At 40.6% G+C, this 27,753-nt stretch overlaps 1 protein-coding gene across 1 annotated transcript; it reads right to left on the bottom strand.

Moving 5' to 3' along the window:
* Positions 1–27,753, bottom strand: LOC139712375 (methyltransferase-like protein 27). Its single transcript, XM_071624201.1, has 5 exons — positions 27,637–27,753; positions 4,690–4,815; positions 3,720–3,855; positions 1,216–1,308; positions 1–188 (listed from the first exon to the last, which is right to left on the bottom strand). The coding sequence occupies exons 1-5, from the start codon at positions 27,751–27,753 to the stop codon at positions 1–3; spliced, it is 660 nt and encodes a 219-aa protein (XP_071480302.1).

Genomic DNA, 27,753 nt, shown 5'->3' with positions numbered 1-27,753 from the left:
CTACTGTGACTGCAAGACTGTCAAGACTATTAAGACGCCCATAGCTCCCTGAGAATATTCTTGGATCTGTTCTTGGTCCACGGTGAATGCCCCCTCCAGCTTTAGATGGTCCATGACGTCGACAAAATCAAAAACGTCCCGAGGATTCTCCAAGTGTGTATGTCTCATGGCAATAACGATAAGGCCACCTGTGTTAATGACAATTATGCAAGACAAATAAAGATCCTTGCCATCTGATTGGATAAATGCGGGTCACATGTCAGGTATTCAGAAGAGTCAGCTATCCCACGCTCACTCGATGGCAGTGCATTTGACATCTAGTGAACGGCAAATCAAGGTGTGTATCGTAAAGTATCGATGCATGTGCGCCAGATATAAATTTAGGTCTAACCGTTAGTCCTCCTCTAGTTTTGGACCCTTTTTTGTCTCGAAATATTCCGTGCGACACTTGGCGCTCCATGGTTTTTGTCCATGGTTTAAACCATGGTTTCATTTGTACCACCTTCGTGAATTCGGGCCTTTTTGTCGATTCTTTTTTCGCCGACTATACGTGTTAGGCCGAGTGATGGCGCGATCCCGAGAATTGCTGCCCCGAGTCTATTTTGGTCTATATCGTGTGTTGTATAAACCAAATATTCAATGTTTAAACATTCGGTGCAAGTTTAACCGTTCTACTTAACTCATGCACGCAAAAAGATCCCTCTTCATTCATTCATTCAAACAAACAAACACACAAACAAACAAACAAACAAACAAACAAACAAACAAACTCCGCTTCGCATAGTTAAAAAGATATGGGAAATATTATCCCCTGCCTTCTGAAAGAGGCAAGTCAAATGTTCTTTTATTATGAGAGGAAGTGAAAATATGTTAAATTTTCTACACATTTTTTTTTTCGTCAGTCATTCTACACAATCAATGTGACGTCACAAGAAATAGTAGTCTCTCATCCAGCTGTAACTGAGCAGAAACTTCGATGATTTATAACTTCTGAACGGACTGCCCAAATTTTCTAAAACTCTCCCTGATGATTTCAACTAATATGTCTGCATTCACTCAATCCACATATCTATAAAGGTTAAAGTAGTGATTTAAGTATTGAACACATTAGACTAATTCAAAACGATACCAATGTGCTTCATCAGCATCTGAACACAGCCATTCTCATCTTAATATTAATCAACTTGCCATACATATCTTGTGACCAATGTTTACCTGGTTTAACCAATCGCACTAGCTCCTTGAGACTACTGCCATCGCAATGGCCGGGTAGAAACGCACCACTCGACACAGCAGCGTCAAAGGAATCTAATTCGGAAGGGGCAAAACATTCACATCAAGCAAATCACACAGAGCCTTTTAGTCACACCAGGGAGGTGGAAGAGAGAGGTCAAACCACATAATCATTGCAAAAGTTGAATGATTAGCTCCATTCTCTTTTCTTGAAAATGATGATAAATAAAGCTGGTAAAATACAGAGAAATAATAAGAAACATTTAGATATTCTTATCATAACTTTAAGAATATTTTTGTTAGATTTTACTGGAAAGGTTTAATTTTGCGCTGTCTGATCATAGACTATAATTAAATACGTTTAAAAATTGTTACGATCAATTTCTTCATTTTGTAACATAGTGACTCAGAATAACTTTTCTATTTGTCTATTGAATCGAATGTTAAAAGGATCGTATAGTTTTGGTTGAGACTTCATTTCAGGGTTCTAACATTTTTGGTGAGATAATGAGAAACCTCTGATGACATATGTATGAGCATGTAATTCCATGAGGAATTCAATGTTTATTTGATGAAAATTAGTTTTGAAATGGCTGAGATCGATTCTGATAAAGTGTGGGACCCACCTTTTATTACGATCGCTTTGGCTTACTTTGTCTTTGGATGTTTCAGTCATTCCGAACCCGATTTTCATCAAATAAACTTTAAATTCCTCTTAAAACAGTATGCTCTGTGCTATTTCATAAGTATTTTTTTTTTTTGGTATCTCGCAAAAAGTGAAAAGTCCAATTCTCATCTCCACCAATACTGTACCACACCTTTAATTCTACTAATAACATCCGCAGCATCATGAACAATGGAGTTACAAGAGCACCGAGGACTGAATCAGTATCGAGTTTTTGGGGTCTCACAATATACATGATAAATCATATTTCCCAAATCTTTGTGCTTTTCCTCACTTGTCCGCTTCCGCTCTGAGCGATGGCCTAAGTCATTGGCTGCGTTTATCAACTTTCCCCTGTTTAAACGGCTTTCGAAAGTCCTTTCCAAAGCCCTGACTGCCTGTACTATTAATGTGCCGCTTGTTTTCTAAGAAGGGACGGCGAAAAGCAATTACCATCATAAAGACATATATTCCTTTGAGAGTGACGAGTCATGATGCAATGCCACATGAATCAATTGTCTTCCTATCTGTGAGGCTAACATCCAGTTTAGCACATATATGTGTACTTCAAATATTTCTGAGTGGCGGCATGAGACTTTGGCTGCGTTTATCAACTTTCCCCTGTTTAAACGGCTTTCGATAGCCCTTTCCAAAGCCCTTTAGAAACGGCTTTCAAAATAGTAGCGTTTATCAACTCTCTTCGCGAACACGATTTTTTAACTGGCCTGTCACTGCACAGCTGCATTGCGCTATTCGACCCGAGGAGAAATACAAGTACTGAAGTACAAGACTACAAAGCCGTTTCAAAACAGCTTTGCGTTTATCAACTTCAAAAAGGCTTTTACAAACAGGTTTCTGAAAACCTGTTTAGGAAACCTGTTTGGATAGCCACAAATTTGGGGCTTTCGAAAAGGCTTTCCTAAAGGGCTTTCAAAACAGCTTTGCTTTTATCAACCCGTAAAAATTCCTTGAAAGCTGTTTGGATAACCTGTTTCTGCCGAGAAAGGAGAGTTGATAAACGCACCCTTTCGTAAAGGCTTTCCTAAAGGGCTTTCAAAACAGCTTTGCGTTTATCAACTCGTAAAACTTTCTAGAAAGCTGTTTGGATAACCTGTTTCTGCCGAGAAAAGGAGTTGATAAAAACACCCATTGACTTATGCGTATCCTTAAAAAATATTGGTTTCCTTCATTCAAGATATCAAGGTATTGCGTTATCCTGTATTTATGAGATCAAACTTAATTCATGGGACAAAAATATAAAACCTTGGATATTCATTTTTGTAGCACCATATCATACGCAATCAAAATTCCAAGCTCAGTAATGATTGCCTATCAGTAGTATCTGCATTTTTTTTTTCCTGCCAGGGTTACCCTGGCTCGTCTGAATTTAAAGTTCGGAAGCATGGATTTAGACATAAGAAATGGTAGTCTCTAGAAAAAGAAGAGTGAAAATAATCACTCTTGATGGAGTAAATGACAGAAAAGAGTGCTTTTCTGATATTGGGATGAATTTTGAGTGAAAATGATTATTTTCACTAATTTTGGAGTTGGAGTTGGAGTTGGTGCTTTTATAAGATCCCATATACTTTTATGTGACTTTGAATTAACTTTAACAGATTTGTAAGTCTTTAATTGATATCTCGTGGATCCCTATGGAAACCAGCTCTGCTGATCAGGGCGTTCCATCCCAGAAAGTGGCAATAAATTCAATTCAATTCAATTCAATTCAATCTTATGACATTATGTTGCAGAGTACGTCACTACATTATGACATTTAACACTGGGTTGCCGCGGTCTTGAAGAATTCTCGTGATTTACTAACCGTCTTTCAGAAGAAGTGGTGTTGGTCCGATGAAGTTCTTGATTAGCTCTGTGTAACACCCTTTCGAGTTGCAGACGTCGAGAAGCTTCTGGGAGGGGTCAACTGCGCAGATGTTGGTAAAGCCGCTCTTGCAAAGCTGAATCACAGACGGAGTAAAGTTACTTTATCCGACATAACGCCATAGAATACAGCTGAAAGAAAGCTTGACCGTGTAGATTTGGTCACAATATTGATTGATTAAAGTTGACCTTACATGGATAAAGTAGGAGTTCAGAAACAGAACAGCATGACAACCGGCAGAAGTTAAAACTGGACTCAGAATATGAAGTTTATTTCAACTTCCGAGGCTCTTAAAGTATGCAAATTGGATAAGGCAATTATGTTATTCAGTTCTGTTTTCAATAAGACCATTTCTGTAATGTTTATGATCTATGAATGTTTATTTTCCTAAGCATTTCATTCGCCTGTTCCCTTCAGTGAAGTTCCATAGGCAGGAATTCACTTAATTGTTGCTAGGTTGGGCAAGTCTCCGGGGCACACTTTATGGTTGTTATGGGCAACCTTTCAAAACATAGCAGGCATACATTTTGAAGACATTACCGAAAATCACATCTTTCACATCTTTCAAATCATGTCGTCATTTCTAAAGATATGTAAAATTGATTTGAATTGAATCGAATCGAACTGAATTGAATGGAAGTGGAGTGGAATTCGCACACGTTGCGATTGTGAATTGTGAAAACAATTTAATGAGCTCAAGATTTCGGCAGGATATCCTCATTTAGGCCTACGGGATTTTAGGGAAATCCCAAAATGTACACATACACATACACACGCACACGCACACACGCACACACGCACACAGACAGACAGACAGACACACAGACACAGACACACACGCAACACACACACACACGCACACACACACACACACACACACACACGATATGACGCCTCAGCGTTCACTGACCTCCTCTCCGACGAGTCCCGTACCGGCGCCGACGTCTAATATTCTGGCATTCTTTTTGTTCCCGAGCAGGGTGTCCAGCTTTCTCGCCACAGCAGTCGGTCCTTTGTAGCCGGCATCTGCAAGAACCTTCGAAACAGAATTAGGTAAGGACCTTAAATGGAAGGTTTACCTTCAATCACTATCAAAAATTATTATCATTGGATCATGTAAAACACTCTGCTTGCCGTATCAAAGTTAGGAGCAGCAACAACAAGATCAACCACAAAATAAATGAAAGAAGAAGAATGAAACGTTAAAAAGGGGGATTTAGACGAAAACGACGACAAAAGCTTTAATACCTTGCAACATAATTATGCCATTCAATGGCAGGCATTGATGGATGAAAAAAGAAAAATGAATTCGATCCTCTCGTTTTATATGTTTTCCATATAACATCATCGGCTTCATAAATGCCTACTCGATAGCAGTACGATTACTATGCCACGTCATCAGGGCACCTTTCCTGCTAAATGCATGCCAATACTCCATTCTCCACTTTTCGAGCTTGAAGGGGTTATACGCCAGGCAAGGATTTTTTTTTTTTGCTATTAAATATAAATCACATCTGATTACATCACAAATAGTATATTTTCATATGAAATTTTCTTACGACTCCCCTAAAGGACAATGTCCACGCAGTCGACTTCTGGTAATATCATAGGTCTGCCTGGTACATGGTCCGGGAGCTATATACCCTAGGCAAACAATGTCTACGATTTTCATACTAGGCAAAAAAAAAAAAAAAAAAAAAAAAAGGCCCACAAGCTGGACATTACATCACGGGGCTTTATCTACATTCTACATAGCGTTGTGCTTGCAGACCCCCCCCCCCCCCTTTTTTTTTTTGCCTATAGTATCGAGCTGATGGAACTTTATTTCCTAGTGTCGAGCTCATGGACCTTGTGATCTTAGCATCTACAGCTCGGGGGCTGTATGACTCGTGTGTGTGTATGTCCAGTGGACCTTTTTTCAATGTCTATCTTTGGCTGCGTTTATCAACTCCTTTTCTCGGCAGAAACAGGTTATCCAAACAGCTTTCTAGAAATTTTTACGAGTTGATAAACGCAAAGCTGTTTTGAAAGCCCTTTAGGAAAGCCTTTTACGAAAGGGTGCGTTTATCAACTCTCCTTTCTCGGCAGAAACAGGTTATTCAAACAACTTTGAAGGAATTTTCACGAGTTGATAAACGCAAAGCTGTTTTGAAAGCCCGTTAGGAAAGCCATTTCGAAAGCCCCAAATTTGTGACGATCCAAACAGGTTTCCTAAACAGGTTATCAGAAACCTGTTTGCAAAAGCCTTTCGAATTGATAAACGCAAAGTTGTTTTGAAAGCCCTTTAGGTCGCCCTGCTCCGGTTACGCAACCATGCGTTTCCGGTTTCTGAAAAGACGCGGGCCACGTAAAGTACACACGAGTACGTGTACACAGGTGTATACATACAGCTGTGTGTAATGCACGCATATGCTTGGAACAAGGAGGTGTTTCTTTCACCAACGAGGTTTAAGAAATAGAGTAACAACAGTTTCATTCCCTTTGATCCCATGTCTCATGCCGCCACTCAGAAATATTTGAAGTATGTGCTAAACTGGAGCTGCCTCACAGATAGGAAGATTGATTCATGTGGCATTGTATCATGACTCGTCACTGTCAAAGGAAGATATGACTTTATGATGGTAATTGCTTTTCGCCGTCCCTTCTTAGAAAACAAGCGGCACATTAATAGTACAGGCAGTCAGGGCTTTGAAAAGGGCTCTCGAAAGGGCTATCGAAAGGGCTATCGAAAGCCGTTTAAACAGGGGAAAGTTGATAAACGCAGCCGACGAAAACAAGCGGCACATTAATAGTACAGGGAGTGGACAGGGCTTTCGAAAGGGCTATGGAAAGGGTTTTCGAAAGGGCTGTGGAAAGGGTTTTCGAAAGGGCTATCGAAAGGGCTATCGAAAGGGCTATCGAAAGGGCTATCGAAAGGGCTTTCGAAAGTCGTTTAAACAGGGGAAAGTTGATAAACGCAGCCTATGATAGACCGTATGACCCGTGGGTATCGAGGTCGTGGGGTGACCCTTTCAAATAAACCATCTGTGGGTGCAGGTGGTTGTGTCCGCGAAATGATAGCTATATCTAGGTCTAATGAAATATGACAGCGTCTCAACGATCGTACGCGTAATGTAGGCCTATAGCACCCCTATTCTGAAACAGAGACGAGTAAAACAGATCAGTAGCCTCCGTGTGTCAGTATGTCCTTGGTATGCGTTACACTCTAATGAGAAGATTCTCGTCCGCGTGTCCAGTGCAGAATGTATCTTCTTCAGTTGCATGTGTAATTTAGGCCTGGTTTAGGTTTGATATGAGTAACAAAACGCACAAGAGGACATGGTAAAAAGTTGCATATTTTTAGATCACGTACACTGCAATAAGTCCGGTGTTAAATAGTGAACACCGAGCTGGTGTTAAATTTTCGGTGCTCATTTATGGTGTTAAATTAACCATTCTGGGTGTCATTTCCAATATAAAACTGTTTTTTGAAGAGTTTCTTAGTAACTGCACTTCTTGTTGATTTTTAATTTAAACAAGACGATCAAGAATTTTACATTAAAATATTAGATTTTTGAAAAATGTGAAAATAAATTTACACCACAGTAACACCACCTGGTGTGGTCTCTTATTGAAGCTGGACGGGTGTTAAACCATTGATATTAACACCAACAAATATCAAATCAACACCATGTGGTGTCATTTTTGAATTAACACCAGTACAGTGTCAAAATAACACCAGGTACAGTGTCAAATTAACACCACGAAGTGTCAGGTGAACATTTTTCAACACCATCACAGTGCATTTTCTACACCTGTGGGTGTGGTCCTCTACTGAAGTTTGATTGGTGTTAGATCTAACACCTATGGTGTTAAATCTAACACCAATGTTTTTACAGTGTACCACTACAAGAAAAAAAATCGTTCCACATGCGCATTAGGGAACCCTGGATAGTTCAGCAAAAAACCAGTGTCTACAGCTTTGACATTGTGTTTTAGAATGACGAATCCATCAAGTTTAAGTTTGACGCCACTCTACCTGGCCATGACCCAGCTTATTTCAAGAAGGATGAAATCTCGATCTGAATATAAGGCCTGCGTTCAGAACCATCCATAGGTATATTATGTAGGTATATAAAGTCCTGCATACTGAATGAATGCTACTAGTAATTGAGAGATAAGCCTTACGTCCCGCAGCGGATCCGTCCTTAATTTGAGTGCCCATTTTGCGACCTTGAAAATTATACTCCCTTCATAAATTGGCACATCATAGGTTGAGAGAATATGATCTTTATAAATAACATATGTTTATGCAGTAGAGACAAATAGTCTGTAAAAAATGAAACATTCCAACAAATGAAAATATAGTAAAGAATTTTCCTTCTGGCGCAAGTGTAATTCTTGCGTTTCAAAACCAGCCCTACATCGGAATTTTCATGCTTGAATGTCTATGTGGTGGCGTGGCCGTGTGGTTAGATTCAATGAAATTATTGTGTTTGTGGTAACCTTTACTTCAGTTGGAGGATACAGCGCATAATGAGGGCTTCACGCAGAGTTGGTTTATTGTTAACCTTTTGAACACTTACACTACCAAAGTTACTGCCGTATAATCTCTTTGGAAACTCGATTTGAAAGTCCAAAAGGTTTCCTCCTGCAACTCAAGTTCTCCCGATAAAAAGTACCCACGAGACTCCCGTGTTTATAGCTGCAGCGGGTTGACCTCACTAAGGTCAGCGGCTAAATTCAATCTATCGAGAGTCCCTGTCTTACGTAACTCAAGGTCGTAACAACGATGTCGAGCGACATATGACGAAGGTCGCACGCGACCGGACCACATCAAAAGGCCGAGAGTGAATTCATGAACAAGGTCGAAAAAACATGTGTTATTTTCCAGAACTTCCTCGGACAGCCGAGACAGCATGCCAGGTCAGTGTGTGAGGTGGGAATGCCAGGTTTGAGCATGGAGGTAGAAAAGAGACTTTTCTACCTCCATGGTTTGAGCGAGAACGAATAGCGAGGCCGTAAGGCTGCGTTCACAAAGAAGTACGTGTACAATGTATTCGGTATTCGCTATTCGCTATTCGGGCACCGAGTACACCATCACCCGCACCGTCAACTCACCATCCAATGCAGTGAGGATTTCTTCCTCCTACATCCTAGCAAATCTTATTAACAATTTCTAAACTGCATCAGAACGTCAGTCTACATGCTTATTTTTGCTAAAGGGCAAATCCAGACCAAAATTGTCATTATTTCATAAACGAGAGACGGTATACGCTGCAAGAAAATCGAACAAGCTCGATTCCCACCTTGCTATACTATTCGCAGCTATTCGCTGCTTTCGAATAGTGCCCTCTTATGTGAACCGGTGTGAGGAAGTCCTATCGTTCGATTCAAGCTATTCGCGTGCCCTCGAAAAACGAGCCCGAATACCCGAATAGTATACTTCTATGTGAACGCAGCCTAAAGCAAGGATGTAGCGAGGACGGAAGAAAGGACACAGACGCGAGGTCGAAAGCAAGGATGAACTAGCTCGTCGGAGAAGCACAGCTAATAATTAAAGCCTAATGGTTAAATCTTACAACACAGAGAGCACCGCAGTTTACATGAAAGCAATCCACAAATCATTTTGAATGAACTAAATGAAAAGCAATCATACTCTTCTATCACTAACTTACAGGGGCATCGAAGACGATTTTCATAATTTAACATCATGTAGTGAATAACTCGACAACTCCATGTATAGATTTGTGGAATTTATTGCGGCCTTTGAGCAGGGAAACCAGTAAACCATGGACCTACCACACGCATGGACTATACTATGAACGGTCTTTATTTGATCCCATCATCACCACCACCACCTGATTATGTGTTTATTAATGAGTACATTCAGACGTTTGGACAATGACGATTGTGTAATTGTGCATCGTCACTGACAAAAGAACCGTTTCCCTCATTTCGGTCCTATTTGATGGCTGAGGTGTCTTTTCAGACTCAACTGCCTTTGAATAAACACCAATGATGGGGAGCAGCAAACCTCTTACAAGGACAAATTTTGCGTCACAAAATTGGTAATTACTGAAGCGGACACTTTTTTTTTTCTTAAAGATTTCTCAAAGCGCCGTCTTGTTTTTATCCAGGCGGGCTGTCGGTGGACAAGTCTGGATCAAAGCAGGAAAACATGTTCAAAATGTTTTTGTGACGCTTTTGACAGAAACAGGTGCACGAATTAATTAACGAGTGATGAATGTCCACGTGTGTGGTAGGTCCATGAATAAACAAATAACACCGAAATTCTGTACTCAGCACAACTAATTTATGTAGTTATTCAAATATAAAAGTCTGAAAATCATCCGGACGAGGTCTCCTTTAATACACAAAATCTAGCTTTCAAATTCCATTACAATACTCATTCCACGCACATCAAGATAATCTAATACTGACATGGATAACAGCTTACGGAACCTGATTATAGTAATAATAGATAGTCGAGGCTCAGTGGTATAGGAGATAAGACAAATATTATGATACACAATAAAGTTATACTCATCTGTAAATACAAACAAACAAATAAAAGTGCATGTACTATTATAATGCATGTATAGGCCTAACATGTATAGGCCTGACATAAAACGTTCTGCTTCTTCTTCCGTAAGAGTGACCACAATCAACTTGCTGATTATTCTGTCACTTTCGGGGAGGTCTAAGTTGTACAAGTCTTCAAAGGGTTCAAGTAGTTGCCGTAGTAATCATCATACAATGAATAAATAAGTAACAAATAAACTGACAAGTCCATCAATAATAGTAATAATAATAATCTATTATTATTATAATTATAATTAAAATTATAATTTATTTATCGTTCGTAGCTGATGTGAAAATGAAATCAGTCACGGAGTTTGCGGGTACGCTGCATTTACGACGAATCCAGTGTGCTTTCAGCATGCTGACTGAAAAATAAAAATACATGTATACCACTTCTAGATGCAATGGGCTCACACTGTAGTGTAGGACCCTATTCCTTTCGCTGATTTTTGGTGAAAGGGATCACAAACATATGGGCAAACGTTCCTTTTGGGACACCACCCAAATGTGCGTGCGTGCATCCATGCATAAGATATCAAGGGTATGGCAGTGTAAGTGGGGTGGCTGTCTAAAGGAATTCTTGCCTATACGTTTTAGCGTGCGTCCAAAAGAAATTCCTGCCCTTGTATTTAGTGTGACGACCAAAATACTGATGCCTCCGATGTTGATAGATGTGAATACATGAGCTATGAATTCTCTAACCTTGTCATAGCTGCCCTCTTCCGCCCAGTCATCGTAAAGTTTAGTCAATACCTCGGGCTGCACGTCTCTGCCGTACCTGATAAACTGCCCGATCATACCCGTCATTTTCTCAGCCTTTTCGCGTCAGGCGCCCTCGAGACACGTAAGTCAGTGGAAGCACAAACCAACCACACAAACACTCGTCTTGGTCGTAATGAAATCTGCACAATACACAAACATCTCTTTCGGGGTCGTTGCATGTATAATCAAGGAGGTTGCCTAGTACCTCCTTGGTATAATCCTAGTCCACTTCCTGGACTGTATTCGTAGTGTGCCCGCGTACGTACGGACGTACGTTGATGGTGTCTGTATGTAAACTGTATTACACATGATCACCCCTCCTGATTTTTTTCGAGAGTACCAATTGGTAGAGTGTCGCAATCAGCGGTTGGGCGCGTTGGGTGGGTGCTAGTCCAGATAGCGTGTTTTTTTTAGACGGCACAGATTGGGGAAACTAAAAATCTATCGGGGACCCTATCAATAAATCTAACCCTAATCCTAATCCTAACCCTAACCATCAAACCCTAACCCTAACCCTAACCCTAACCCCAACCCTAACCCTAACCCTAACCATAACCATAACCAAAAACCCTAACCCAACGTTTCTCCCATAGGTTTAACACGCGCCATGCCCCAATCTGTGCCGTCTTAAAAAAAACGCGTCCCGTCCCGATACGGGACTCTTTTCTTTTTTCTCACTCTCTCATACGCCCTCATTAGCTCATTGGCGGTAGCGCGAAGTCTTCTCGATCGCGACAGTCCACGCATCGCGCGAGTCCACAAATAAGCCAGTTCGGGGTTAGCTCATGGGCACATTGGTACAAATGACCTTTCTTCTTTCTCAGTTGATTAGGCACCCCACGAGTTTTCAAGCGAGAGAAGGTATTTCAGCTTACCCGACGTAACAATTTATGGAATTTATCAGTCATGTTCAAACAAAGAATGAACTTGCGTAGACCAGGTGACCAGAATGATCCATCGATTAGCACTTTGGAAAGCATCCATTTCATTATTTTGCATTGAATGTATTAACAATCTTTTTCTATTGATATTGTCAAATACCACTTTTGCTGTCAAGTGGATGTGCTGGCAAGCACCACTCGTAATGATCACTTGAATAATCATTACATCACAGATGCTTATCTCAGTGAATAAAAAACCCAACATGCTCTGCCGGTACGGATGACCTTTTTCTGCTCATGCTCAAAGTGGAACCCCGAACTGGCTTATTGCTGCCCTCCCCCTCCCCCCCCCCCCCCCCCCTTCGCGGGGTCTCTCCTTATACTACACGCCCTCAACGACGGTATTTCCGTGTGCGATATTGCTAATACCATGCACACCATACTAGTACACACCGTATCCGAAGGCAGTCCAGGCAGTGGACTAGGTGGGTGCATGATGCGTGTGTTACTATGGGGAATGCGGACGATTAAAATCGTCCAGTATCTGGACTAGTATAATCCCTCCTATTGCCTATGGACATACGTAGTAGTAGCTGCTCCGGACAAGGGCAGCTACAGTACACGGCCTACGGGACGGGACAGTGCCAGTGGTGCATGTAGTCTTTTTGGCGCAGACTCCTTGACGACCGAGAAGTGTTTGTGTCTGCAAACTACGGCAAGGCTGGCAGGACGAGGTGTTAAAGAAGAAATCTACTCCAGAATTTTGTTAATTTCATAAGAAGAGAGAGAAAAAAAAACCACACACCCTGAAACAGTACAGAAATGACCAAAAATTGGATTATAAATACGGAAGTTATGACAGTGTGAAATTTCGAAAATTTTCGGAAAACACCTATTTCTTGACCAGTTGTGACGAATATTCAAATTAGCAAGTTGATGATGCCATGCTCTCACAATTTCTTATAAAATTCATGTAAAGAAATGACACAAATCTCATATTTATGCTATATAAATATAAATATGAACTTGCCTTTAACCCACCCCCCCCCCCAAAAAAAAAAATAAATAAACAGTCTACATTTTGGCATGGGATGTATGTGTTCACCTGTCATAGCTAAAAATAAAAGTTTTCCAATTTTTACATAAATTGTGAGGGCATGACATCATTAATTCTCTCATTTGAATATTCATACGGAGTGGTTAAGAAATGGTTTCGGAAAAAAACAAATTTCAAAATGTCATTCCTTCCTTATTTCTTCTCCAGTTGTTGTCATTTTTGGAACGTTCGATAAAGGGGAATTTTGTTCTCTTTCTTTCAGGGTCTATTTATTTATGGGGTGGGAGAAAAGCGTCTCGATGTTGCCATTATAAAGTTTTCGATGCTATCACATAAGGGACATGCATACAATTGCTGAAGCAAGATTTCCGACAATGTTGCGTAACAGTTGTGATAGCTTGTTTGTGGCCCTTATCACCAAACTATTTCAAAAGGTGTGCACTTTTTATAGCGTGTAGCCAGAGCTATGGAGATGGTTCTGTTTCATCACGAACATATCGGTCCAACCCCTTTCGTGTATTGGAGTGGCCTAGGCAAGGGGACAGCCAATCACGGCCCTCCGCCTTGCTGAGAAGACCGAGGCAGACTGGTTGGAAAAATACAACATTGTCGACAAGGCAACTCGAACCAAGGAGGTTCGAGAAATGGAGTCACAACAGTCTTGTTCGTTTTGATCCCATGCTCGAAGCCGCCACTCAAAAATATTTGAAGTATGTGTCAAACTGGATCTGCCGCTCAGATGCGAAGACAATTGACTCGTGTCTCATTGATAATATCATCACCTCACAATTTTCCATTGATTGTGTATAAGGAAAAAATGTCAAAAGTTCAATGTTACTGTTATCAAAGTGCAAAATATTATGTCCTTCCTGGTTGAAAAACTTCCAGGTAATGATCACTTATATGGGATCAGAATTTGGGACTGGGGTGTAATTGCATTAGAATGAGAAATTGAAAATGTAAAAATTTTATGTAAAAACTATATGGCAAATTGTGAGGGGATGACATCATCACCTTCACTATTTGCATATTCATATTGACTGTCCAAAAACTGTTTCCTGAGAAATTAACCAAACTTCTAAATTCCAAAAAAAAAAAATCCTTATTTTTCGCCTGATCTTGATCAAATCTTTATCCTTGCGCTGAAACTGTAGAGTGCATGCACCTAATGCTGCATGCAGTTCATCGCCGTACCACCTGATACACCGCGCGATCATATTATCCGTCTTGTTCTGATCCGTTCTCGTGCCACGTGCAGCCGAGATACGGCGAGACTGAAGGAACGAGGTCTTACAGTTTATAGAACAGCGTCACGATTCTGCCGGTGTGAAGTTTTCAATGCTATCACATGGCTGTGTAAGTGACATCAATGCAATAAGCCAGTTTGGAGATAGCTCATGTGGTCATGGGGACCATATTAATAACCTTTCTTTTTTTTTTCTCAGTTGGTTAGGCACTTCACTCGATTCAAAGCGACATAATGCATCAGCTTGCCCAACATAGCAATTTATGGAACGCGTATTCGAACAAAGAATGAACCTGCGTAGATCAGGTGATCAGAATGGTTCGTCAATCAACAGTTATAGTCCATGGGCCAAGACCCGAAAAATGGGTTGTTGGTACCATCTGAGGTGGCACAACCTTTTTGGTGTCAGTTTGTTTGTCGGGCATAGATATGCTTATCAAGCTATGATAGCATTTCCAAATGAGTAGCTTAGTCATAATAAGGAATGTTTAACCAATTTGGTCTCGTTTTTATATCCCTATACTTCTGAATTGAAACTAAACCGCTATACAAAGAAGAGCACTGCCTTCTGTATGTCCACAGGTGTTCTGTTGTAAACGCGGTGCGCTTAGTCTTTATTCAAGGCAGCGAAGGGAATATCCAAAGGGTTATGATGTCCACAGCTGTCACGCGGTGCGCTTAGTCTTTATCTAGACCAATGTACCGTTATCATATTTAACTAGCAGCACCCGTGGAAATCCACGGGTCTGAGAGGTTTTATTTTTTTTTCCTCATAATACGATTTTGCACATTTTTATTGAAGAAATAAAAAGAAAAGTCTTCTCATTCTTTCGTTAATTGTGCTGTCTTCTAAATGACCACCCTTCCCAGAAATTTTATAATACATTTTTGTAGTATATGCCAGGCAATCCGGTCCATTGGTAGGGATCATTCCCGCCACTACTTGCTTTTATTATAGAACTTGAGTTTCGAGGGGTTATTTGCACCCGTTGAAGTCCAACAGTTGTCTTGTTGCCCCTCACCCCTCCCCCCCCCCCCTCACGCACACACACATTTCCACCTCCGCAGGGCAAAAAACAAAAACATTCAGGGAAAAATTACCAAAAACGCAAATGAGATTCCCCGAAAGTTCTGCCCACAGGTTGTTCCCGTCGAAACGGGAAGATCAACACTATGACTTTGATTACCCCCTGCTCTTGCATCCACGCGGGCACCCGCGGGAATCCACGGCTGGTCTCAAGGCCTCGGTTTGTTTTGTGTGTTTTTTTTCATGTTTCTTTTCCCCACATTATGAGAGAAAAATAAGATATTTTCGTCTTCATAATTTTGCTCCCTCCTTTTTGTTTTTAATCACCAAAACTTGGCTTGATATATCATATTAATATAGAACTACATCTGCTTCAGATTGTACATTATCATAATTAATATTTATTAGGCCTACAATTATTGCTCCTATTATTGCTATTATTATATCATTATTATCATTATCCTTATCATTATTATTATTATTATCATCATCATTGTTATTATTTGGGGAGGGGGAGATCATAGTCATCAGGTTTAATAGTCATCAGGTTTAATAAGGCACCCGTGGGAGTAGGTTCTCACGACCTCGTATTTTTTTTCTTTAATATTTTTCCCATGTTATGGAAGAAAGAAGAATATATACATCACTGCATTCGTCTTCATTTGCTCCCTCTTTTTTTGTCACCAAAACTTGGTTTGATAGACCATAGAACCACACATTCTATTTCCACTTGCAATTTTAAAAATAGGCGGTCGGCAAAGCGAGGTTTTCCTCTACGTCCGCTCATCTTATGAATATGTATGATTACAGCAGCTCTGCAGTAAACGAATGGACACAGCTGCGCGTGTAATCTGATATGTAAGGGTACGATCGGCAAATATATTTAGCCGCGTCCTAAACAGTCTGCGTACAGTGACACCGGACTTGAGAGCAAACGGCGAGCAAACTAAATGACGTACCTGACGTTCGTTGTTTTCATTTGGGGACGCCAATAATGGCGAACTGTACGTAAATGCCCTTGTAGTCCATATCACGCACACACAGATTCGTGTAACCATCGTCAATACATTCAGTACACGTAACAGGCGGAGGCAAAGGTACATCACAGAACTATATACACACCGTGTCGAGTGTGTATGGAGTTCTGCGAGGTACATTGTGTGTGTGCGTGCGCGTCCGCCGGAAGATGTCAGAGATTTCGCTGCACCATCATCTGTAGTATCCCCCAGTGTCTCTGCAAGCTAAAAGATGGAAGATCGAGAAAGCAGGAGGCCAGCGCAGGATCGGTGAATATTGAAACGCTCGGCTCTTTCGTCACGCACAAAAATGCATTATGCATGTAGCTAATTAATTTTTCTTTTTCGTCCTCGACGTCGACACGGAGACGGAAAGGGGACGAAACCTGCGCCATCCGATGTAGGATACTCTCCTGCGGCCGACGGCACCGGTCGCAACTGCCCGGAGCCGACGGCTCGGGAGGAGATAGAGAAACCAGCAACGCCGAAATAAAACAGGAAATACATAAGGCCGCGACAACAACAACAACTTCGAGTATTATAGTATAGGAAGTTCCTCATAAAAGGGATTATCTATACTGTTTTTATTTAATACTACCCTATCAACAAATACATCAGTTTTAAACAAAAATCACTCTGTTCATTTACAATATCATTCATTATAATGTATCGTAGTGTACCGGTACATTGTTTTTGCATTATCTTATATTGTTGGAGGGAAATAAAGCGACATTGGCGTGGTATCAGCGTTTTCAACTTCTAATGTTTTTAATTGTTTTTTTTTTTTCGGGACACCAAATTTTTCTCTGGGGCCACCAAAAATTTGAAATTTAGGATTTTGGTGGCCCCATCGGGCCACCAAACAAAAATGTTAGTGTCGAGCCATGGTATAGGGATATAACAACGAGACCACAATGGTTAAAAATTCATTTACTATGACTAAGCTACTCATTTGGAAATGCTATCATGGCTTGATAAGCATATCTATGCCCGACAAACAAAATGACACCAATAAAGGTTTTGCCACCTCAGATGGTACCAATATCTGGCCTGGCCCATGGACTATTAGGGAAGCATCCATTTCGTTGTTGTATTGCACTTGGTAATGTTAAAAGATAAGTTTATTAATGTAATAAACTTATCTGTTAACATTACCAAATACCAGGCTTGCTGTCAGGTGGATGTATTGGCAGCCACCATTTATAAGGATTACATGAATAATTGTTACATCGCAGATGCTGATCTCCGTGAATTAAAAAACAAACAAACAAGCAAACCTCACCGACAGCCAGCATAAATGAAAACAAGACGGCGCTTTGAGATATCTAAAAACTATACATTTGCAGAAGATAATAACTCTCTCAAAATCAAGAAAGATGCAGGTGCAGTTGTTGTATAAACTGGGAAATCATCGCTCACTTAATTTCATTTGGGAAATACACGTACGAAAGCAAATGTTTTGGCAGGTTGATTGTGATTTTCCCACTCTCGCACATTGTTTCAGAGTAAATAGGGAGGTGTTACAGAGATGGAGTGGCAACTCTTCGTAATTCATGCAAACACATGTCTGGGTTCAAGGCGTTACAATGGAATGTCTAATATTCATACAATGAATAAATAAGTAACAAATAAACTGACAAGTCCATCAATAATAGTAATAATAATAATCTATTATTATTATAATTATAATTAAAATTATAATTTATTTATCGTTCGTAGCTGATGTGAAAATGAAATCAGTCACGGAGTTTGCGGGTACGCTGCATTTACGACGAATCCAGTGTGCTTTCAGCATGCTGACTGAAAAATAAAAATACATGTATACCACTTCTAGATGCAATGGGCTCACACTGTAGTGTAGGACCCTATTCCTTTCGCTGATTTTTGGTGAAAGGGATCACAAACATATGGGCAAACGTTCCTTTTGGGACACCACCCAAATGTGCGTGCGTGCATCCATGCATAAGATATCAAGGGTATGGCAGTGTAAGTGGGGTGGCTGTCTAAAGGAATTCTTGCCTATACGTTTTAGCGTGCGTCCAAAAGAAATTCCTGCCCTTGTATTTAGTGTGACGACCAAAATACTGATGCCTCCGATGTTGATAGATGTGAATACATGAGCTATGAATTCTCTAACCTTGTCATAGCTGCCCTCTTCCGCCCAGTCATCGTAAAGTTTAGTCAATACCTCGGGCTGCACGTCTCTGCCGTACCTGATAAACTGCCCGATCATACCCGTCATTTTCTCAGCCTTTTCGCGTCAGGCGCCCTCGAGACACGTAAGTCAGTGGAAGCACAAACCAACCACACAAACACTCGTCTTGGTCGTAATGAAATCTGCACAATACACAAACATCTCTTTCGGGGTCGTTGCATGTATAATCAAGGAGGTTGCCTAGTACCTCCTTGGTATAATCCTAGTCCACTTCCTGGACTGTATTCGTAGTGTGCCCGCGTACGTACGGACGTACGTTGATGGTGTCTGTATGTAAACTGTATTACACATGATCACCCCTCCTGATTTTTTTCGAGAGTACCAATTGGTAGAGTGTCGCAATCAGCGGTTGGGCGCGTTGGGTGGGTGCTAGTCCAGATAGCGTGTTTTTTTTAGACGGCACAGATTGGGGAAACTAAAAATCTATCGGGGACCCTATCAATAAATCTAACCCTAATCCTAATCCTAACCCTAACCATCAAACCCTAACCCTAACCCTAACCCTAACCCCAACCCTAACCCTAACCCTAACCATAACCATAACCAAAAACCCTAACCCAACGTTTCTCCCATAGGTTTAACACGCGCCATGCCCCAATCTGTGCCGTCTTAAAAAAAAAAAAACGCGTCCCGTCCCGATACGGGACTCTTTTCTTTTTTCTCACTCTCTCATACGCCCTCATTAGCTCATTGGCGGTAGCGCGAAGTCTTCTCGATCGCGACAGTCCACGCATCGCGCGAGTCCACAAATAAGCCAGTTCGGGGTTAGCTCATGGGCACATTGGTACAAATGACCTTTCTTCTTTCTCAGTTGATTAGGCACCCCACGAGTTTTCAAGCGAGAGAAGGTATTTCAGCTTACCCGACGTAACAATTTATGGAATTTATCAGTCATGTTCAAACAAAGAATGAACTTGCGTAGACCAGGTGACCAGAATGATCCATCGATTAGCACTTTGGAAAGCATCCATTTCATTATTTTGCATTGAATGTATTAACAATCTTTTTCTATTGATATTGTCAAATACCACTTTTGCTGTCAAGTGGATGTGCTGGCAAGCACCACTCGTAATGATCACTTGAATAATCATTACATCACAGATGCTTATCTCAGTGAATAAAAAACCCAACATGCTCTGCCGGTACGGATGACCTTTTTCTGCTCATGCTCAAAGTGGAACCCCGAACTGGCTTATTGCTGCCCCCCCCCCCCTCCCCCCCCCCCCCCCCCCCTTCGCGGGGTCTCTCCTTATACTACACGCCCTCAACGACGGTATTTCCGTGTGCGATATTGCTAATACCATGCACACCATACTAGTACCAGGGAGGTTTCACCTCCCTGCTAGTACACACCGTATCCGAAGGCAGTCCAGGCAGTGGACTAGGTGGGTGCATGATGCGTGTGTTACTATGGGGAATGCGGACGATTAAAATCGTCCAGTATCTGGACTAGTATAATCCCTCCTATTGCCTATGGACATACGTAGTAGTAGCTGCTCCGGACAAGGGCAGCTACAGTACACGGCCTACGGGACGGGACAGTGCCAGTGGTGCATGTAGTCTTTTTGGCGCAGACTCCTTGACGACCGAGAAGTGTTTGTGTCTGCAAACTACGGCAAGGCTGGCAGGACGAGGTGTTAAAGAAGAAATCTACTCCAGAATTTTGTTAATTTCATAAGAAGAGAGAGAAAAAAAAACCACACACCCTGAAACAGTACAGAAATGACCAAAAATTGGATTATAAATACGGAAGTTATGACAGTGTGAAATTTCGAAAATTTTCGGAAAACACCTATTTCTTGACCAGTTGTGACGAATATTCAAATTAGCAAGTTGATGATGCCATGCTCTCACAATTTCTTATAAAATTCATGTAAAGAAATGACACAAATCTCATATTTATGCTATATAAATATAAATATGAACTTGCCTTTAACCCACCCCCCCCCCCAAAAAAAAAAAAATAAATAAACAGTCTACATTTTGGCATGGGATGTATGTGTTCACCTGTCATAGCTAAAAATAAAAGTTTTCCAATTTTTACATAAATTGTGAGGGCATGACATCATTAATTCTCTCATTTGAATATTCATACGGAGTGGCTAAGAAATGGTTTCGGAAAAAAACAAATTTCAAAATGTCATTCCTTCCTTATTTCTTCTCCAGTTGTTGTCATTTTTGGAACGTTCGATAAAGGGGAATTTTGTTCTCTTTCTTTCAGGGTCTATTTATTTATGGGGTGGGAGAAAAGCGTCTCGATGTTGCCATTATAAAGTTTTCGATGCTATCACATAAGGGACATGCATACAATTGCTGAAGCAAGATTTCCGACAATGTTGCGTAACAGTTGTGATAGCTTGTTTGTGGCCCTTATCACCAAACTATTTCAAAAGGTGTGCACTTTTTATAGCGTGTAGCCAGAGCTATGGAGATGGTTCTGTTTCATCACGAACATATCGGTCCAACCCCTTTCGTGTATTGGAGTGGCCTAGGCAAGGGGACAGCCAATCACGGCCCTCCGCCTTGCTGAGAAGACCGAGGCAGACTGGTTGGAAAAATACAACATTGTCGACAAGGCAACTCGAACCAAGGAGGTTCGAGAAATGGAGTCACAACAGTCTTGTTCGTTTTGATCCCATGCTCGAAGCCGCCACTCAAAAATATTTGAAGTATGTGTCAAACTGGATCTGCCGCTCAGATGCGAAGACAATTGACTCGTGTCTCATTGATAATATCATCACCTCACAATTTTCCATTGATTGTGTATAAGGAAAAAATGTCAAAAGTTCAATGTTACTGTTATCAAAGTGCAAAATATTATGTCCTTCCTGGTTGAAAAACTTCCAGGTAATGATCACTTATATGGGATCAGAATTTGGGACTGGGGTGTAATTGCATTAGAATGAGAAATTGAAAATGTAAAAATTTTATGTAAAAACTATATGGCAAATTGTGAGGGGATGACATCATCACCTTCACTATTTGCATATTCATATTGACTGTCCAAAAACTGTTTCCTGAGAAATTAACCAAACTTCTAAATTCCAAAAAAAAAAATCCTTATTTTTCGCCTGATCTTGATCAAATCTTTATCCTTGCGCTGAAACTGTAGAGTGCATGCACCTAATGCTGCATGCAGTTCATCGCCGTACCACCTGATACACCGCGCGATCATATTATCCGTCTTGTTCTGATCCGTTCTCGTGCCACGTGCAGCCGAGATACGGCGAGACTGAAGGAACGAGGTCTTACAGTTTATAGAACAGCGTCACGATTCTGCCGGTGTGAAGTTTTCAATGCTATCACATGGCTGTGTAAGTGACATCAATGCAATAAGCCAGTTTGGAGATAGCTCATGTGGTCATGGGGACCATATTAATAACCTTTCTTTTTTTTTTCTCAGTTGGTTAGGCACTTCACTCGATTCAAAGCGACATAATGCATCAGCTTGCCCAACATAGCAATTTATGGAACGCGTATTCGAACAAAGAATGAACCTGCGTAGATCAGGTGATCAGAATGGTTCGTCAATCAACAGTTATAGTCCATGGGCCAAGACCCGAAAAATGGGTTGTTGGTACCATCTGAGGTGGCACAACCTTTTTGGTGTCAGTTTGTTTGTCGGGCATAGATATGCTTATCAAGCTATGATAGCATTTCCAAATGAGTAGCTTAGTCATAATAAGGAATGTTTAACCAATTTGGTCTCGTTTTTATATCCCTATACTTCTGAATCGAAACTAAACCGCTATACAAAGAAGAGCACTGCCTTCTGTATGTCCACAGGTGTTCTGTTGTAAACGCGGTGCGCTTAGTCTTTATTCAAGGCAGCGAAGGGAATATCCAAAGAGTTATGATGTCCACAGCTGTCACGCGGTGCGCTTAGTCTTTATCTAGACCAATGTACCGTTATCATATTTAAAGTTCCTCATAAAAGGGATTATCTATACTGTTTTTATACTACCCTATCAACAAATACATCAGTTTTAAACAAAAATCACTCTGTTCATTTACAATATCATTCATTATAATGTATCGTAGTGTACCGGTACATTGTTTTTGCATTATCTTATATTGTTGGAGGGAAATAAAGCGACATTGGCGTGGTATCAGCGTTTTCACCATAGCGTTTTCGCTGGAAAATGATAAATAATTGAAAGATACGGTAAAATTCACGAGGAATTGCTTTTGTTGCTGTTGTTTTTAGATAAAAGGATATACACTGTATCACGCGCTTTGGATATTCCCTTCGCTGCCTTGAATAAAGACTAAGCGCACCGCGTTTACAACAGAACACCTGTGAACATACCATAGAGCTGCATTTTACAGCTCTATGGAACATAGAGAAGACAGTGCTCTTCTTTGTATAGCGGTTAGTTTCGATTCAGAAGTATAGGCAGGGCTCGACACTAACGGTGGCCCGGTGGCCCGGGGCCACCAAAAATGAAAGTCGGGCCACCAAATTTCAAAAAAGGGCAAATCTGGTGGCCCGCCTCGGGCCACCAAAATTTTTTGAAAAGTATGTCAATAAATTCGTAACTTTTTGCGCCTGAAATTAGCAGTTAAATTTGTTTAAAGGATGAATGAAAAGAGCTGAATGAGTGCCTGTGAGTGAGTGTTGCAAGTTTGTTGAAGTTTATTTATAAGTAAAAATGTCCAACTTCTAATTCTTACTATCATAAAACTTAAATATTTGACTCATTAAAAAAAAAGAACTTCTAATGTTTTTAATTGTTTTTTTTTTCGGGACACCAAATTTTTCTCTGGGGCCACCAAAAATTTGAAATTTAGGATTTTGGTGGCCCCATCGGGCCACCAAACAAAAATGTTAGTGTCGAGCCATGGTATAGGGATATAACAACGAGACCACAATGGTTAAAAATTCATTTACTATGACTAAGCTACTCATTTGGAAATGCTATCATGGCTTGATAAGCATATCTATGCCCGACAAACAAAATGACACCAATAAAGGTTTTGCCACCTCAGATGGTACCAATATCTGGCCTGGCCCATGGACTATTAGGGAAGCATCCATTTCGTTGTTGTATTGCACTTGGTAATGTTAAAAGATAAGTTTATTAATGTAATAAACTTATCTGTTAACATTACCAAATACCAGGCTTGCTGTCAGGTGGATGTATTGGCAGCCACCATTTATAAGGATTACATGAATAATTGTTACATCGCAGATGCTGATCTCCGTGAATTAAAAAACAAACAAACAAGCAAACCTCACCGACAGCCAGCATAAATGAAAACAAGACGGCGCTTTGAGATATCTAAAAACTATACATTTGCAGAAGATAATAACTCTCTCAAAATCAAGAAAGATGCATGTGCAGTTGTTGTATAAACTGGGAAATCATCGCTCACTTAATTTCATTTGGGAAATACACGTACGAAAGCAAATGTTTTGGCAGGTTGATTGTGATTTTCCCACTCTCGCACATTGTTTCAGAGTAAATAGGGAGGTGTTACAGAGATGGAGTGGCAACTCTTCGTAATTCATGCAAACACATGTCTGGGTTCAAGGCGTTACAATGGGATGTCTAATATTCCACTACACTTTTAAGTCATGCTCGGCACCGCTCTAGTTGCAAGACGAAGTTCGGAGACGAAGAACGCATTTTACCTTTTGTTGAATTATAAGCTTTATTTCACCGTAAAATTTTAAATGAAATACTCGAATTGATTTAGAATAGTTTAGGAAAGAATTCAATATCATAAACATGTATTTCTAGTTTCTTCGTAATGCGCAAATCGAAATGTAATGAAAATTAGGCCCTCTTAAAACCTAATAGTTTTTTATAATGCGCACATTTCCGCATGTTAGTTTTCTATCTTTTAATCTGGGATATTTTGATCTTTCAAATAAAGTACTCCGCTAAAGCGTGTTCCAGCGTGCTTTTAAACTATTTGCTGTTAAGATTGTCAGTTTTACACTGCATTTTGATTCGCTGCTCCAATTCAAGGTACACAACTTCATCGTTGCCATCACATTGAAAGAGAGAGCGAATTGCAGTAGGGGCAAGTATTTCTAGATGTGAGAGCGCTAGTCCCGATTATTGATGCTCTCTTTTGTCAAAGCACGTGGGTAACACCTGTAGTTGAACGCATAACTTCTCGGCGGTGCCGCGCATGACTTCAAAGGAGAGCAGTATATACTGTAAAACATGATATATTCGCGGCATGAATTTTTCGCGAATTGGAGCCGACAGCCTTTTTCGTGGCATGAAATTTTCGCGAAGTGCCACTGGCGTTCAATGCATATAATGTTAACAAGGACTTTCGCGTGCATTTTAATTTCGCGAATCTTGGCGCTCGCCAAATTCGCGAAATTAAAGTGCACGCGAAAATTCCTCGTTTTGTTGTCTCTCCTTCTCTAGCACCTCCCTGAAGTAAACGTGGACTGCAACGGTGTGATGTCTTACATGCGTGTCTACAAGCGTCCACTTCAGTACTTACTAACTTTGTGACACAAAATTTGTCATGATTTTAGGTTGACTGCTCCCCATCATTGTTTTTTTTTCCTCCAAATGCAGTGAAGTCTGAAAGGGCACCTCAGCGAAATAAAACCGAAAGGAGGGAAACGGTTCTTTTGCCAGTGACGATGCATGATTACACAATCGTCATTGTCCAAACATCTGAATGTATAATCAAGATGCACATTATCAGGTGGCGGCAATGCTGGTCCGATCAGACAAGGAATTGCGTTCATAGTCCATGTGTGTGGTAGGTCCGCAGGTTATGTCTCCCATAAAACGGGTTGGGGGGGGGGGGGATTCCAAAAGAAGAAAAGAAGAAGAAGAAAAGATGATCCAAGGGGTTATGAAATGGGTCAGCTGCACTGATACGTCTGTGCATATAATTATCAACTATTGTTAGGCATGCATGCTGAACTCCCCCCCCCCCCCCCCGTTATGGCTGAAATATTTATTAACATGAAATACACACACATACACACACACACAGACACACAGACACAGACACACACACACAAACACGAGACAGCACCCAAACCGGACAGGTAAATATAGCACCGAAAACGGTTCAATATGTCTGTGAAAGGAACTGGCCGAAGATTACCTTTAATGAGAGCTTTGGTACACAATACCAAAGTGTTCAATCAATTCTCATTAAATCTGGACAGACATGTAAACTCAATTAAGAAAACAAATGCCATCCAATTGTTTGAAGAAACTACCTAATTATAGTGTTTAGGAATGTATTTATTCTTCACGTCAAAAATATTGGTGTAGTTGCACGCGAGGACTTTTTGGCAATAAAGATGACAACTTCTGGCAAACTTTGGACTTTGGGAGAGAAATATGAGTGTTGCACGATTGAGCTCTATCTTCATTCCTCAAAAGTGGTTGCAAGAGAGTGGCTTAATTACAATATCCCCAAGATGCTTTTGAAATGTAATGCGGAGCATTTATAAAGAGATAGTGATACAGTTTTGGTTGAGATGGGGCATCAGGTTTCCAATGTTTTTCATGACAATTCTTTGAAAAATTGAAAGGGCGTGTAATTCAAAGAGGAATTCAAAGTTAATTTGATGAAAATTGGTTTTGAAATGGCTCAAATATCCAAAACAATAACACCTAATAACTTTCAAATGAAAAAAAAAAGATTAAATGCAAGACAGAATTCAAAATGATCATTGCATAGTGATAGGCGAGGATTTCGTGCAACGAGCGTTCCTCTTTTCTGAGAGACCGTCACTTCAGTAAAGCTACAAATCCTGGCAGGTCATATTGGTACTTATATCTACTGAGATAAGTAAGATCTGCATTATATAATAATTATTCATGAAACCCTCATAAATTGTGCCTGTTGGCGCAAACATCTGACGACAAGCCTGGTATTTGGTAGCCTTTTGTCAAGGCCCTCTCGCTGTATGGTGGTGAGCGAATGATCAAGGGCGAACGAAGTGACCTCAGCTGAGTTGGACAACGCGAGGCCCTCGCGCTGTTGCGCTCGGATATGGCTCGCTTTGCTCGCCCGTTATACCCATCATACAGCGCCAGGGCTTTGACGCAAGGCTGGGTATTTGGCAGTATTTACAGCAAAAGTTTGATGCTGTAATACTTTCAATATGCAAAATAATGAAATGGATGCTTCCACAAGTGTGAATGTTACCGATGGACCAGTCTCATTACCCGGTCTACACAAATTCATTCTTTACTTGAACATGGTTATTGATGAATTCCATTATCATGTTGAGCAGGCTTATGCAGTATGTCGTTTTGGGAAAAAAAGTCAAGTGCCTAACCAAATGAGAAAAAAAGAGACGTCATGTTTATCACCTTACACATGAGCTAAGCCTAACTCCGGATTGGCTTATTGTTATCGCTCGAAGTGACTTAAAATTATACGGGAACAGGGAACTTGAGACGATGACTTTTTAGATAATATGCAAGTAGAAATTTGATTGTCTTTCAATTTGTTTAAGTGTACCAAATGTGAGCCAGCAGAGTTTGTTCATCTATCATATAAATTGTATTCCTTTTTCTGAAATATTGTTACGGTCTTAACGCTCTACGTTGTCACATAATGTGTGGAATACGCAGATGATTGTGGGAGCCGGGTTCCTATGTATGTTCTTTACAGACAAATGTCGCCATATAAATGCTGTTTATCATCATCATCATCATCATCATCATCATCATCATCATCATCGTTCCGTCTTCATGCTTTGATCGTATGCGTGCAAATTTAACATTCGGGGAAGTACCATGCCACATTTTCGCATATTACATTAGCAACTCCATAAAAAAAAAAACCACAAACATACGAAATGTTGACATGTCAGTCGTTCGTAAAACAGTTCATTTTGAGTTACAATTGTGATTGATTTTCATTAATTTTCTGCAGACAATACTACACGCATAGTACTGCATTTCAGTTTTGGTCTCCACGCTCTTTCAGAACGACGTCAAACGGGAGACGTAAATGTTTTCAATCATAACATTTTACCCCATAGATACATATGATAACATACGAATAACTACTGCATCCAAGAATTCATAAATATATTGTACTCTTTGCCTGTAAAGTGAATAATAGGACATGAATTCTCTAACCTTGTCATAGCTGCCCTCCTCGGCCCAGTCATCGTAAAGTTTAGTCAATTTCTCGGGCTGCACGTCTCTGCCGTACCTGATAAACTGCCCAATCATGCCCGTCATGTTCTGATCCAT

The sequence above is a fragment of the Diadema antillarum genome, unplaced genomic scaffold, assembly GCF_040938485.1.
Source record: "Diadema antillarum isolate AM-2024a unplaced genomic scaffold, OU_Dant_1.0 seq00001795_RagTag, whole genome shotgun sequence".
NCBI classification, from domain to species: Eukaryota; Metazoa; Echinodermata; class Echinoidea; order Diadematoida; family Diadematidae; genus Diadema; species Diadema antillarum.
The sequence above is the reverse complement of the archived record's forward strand: the minus strand, read 5'-3'. Positions and strand labels throughout refer to the sequence as shown.

Bases quoted from the DNA above. Each gene is read 5' to 3' on its own strand.
- LOC139712375 (XM_071624201.1), bottom strand. From the start codon at position 27,753: ATGGATCAGAACATGACGGGCATGATTGGGCAGTTTATCAGGTACGGC. The intron at 4,816-27,636 runs GTTAGAGAATTC...TCTGTTTCGAAG, and splicing joins AGGAGGGCAGCTATGACAAG to GTTCTTGCAGATGCCGGCTA. The intron at 189-1,215 runs GTAAACATTGGT...TCATTAACACAG, and splicing joins AGTGCGATTGGTTAAACCAG to GTGGCCTTATCGTTATTGCC.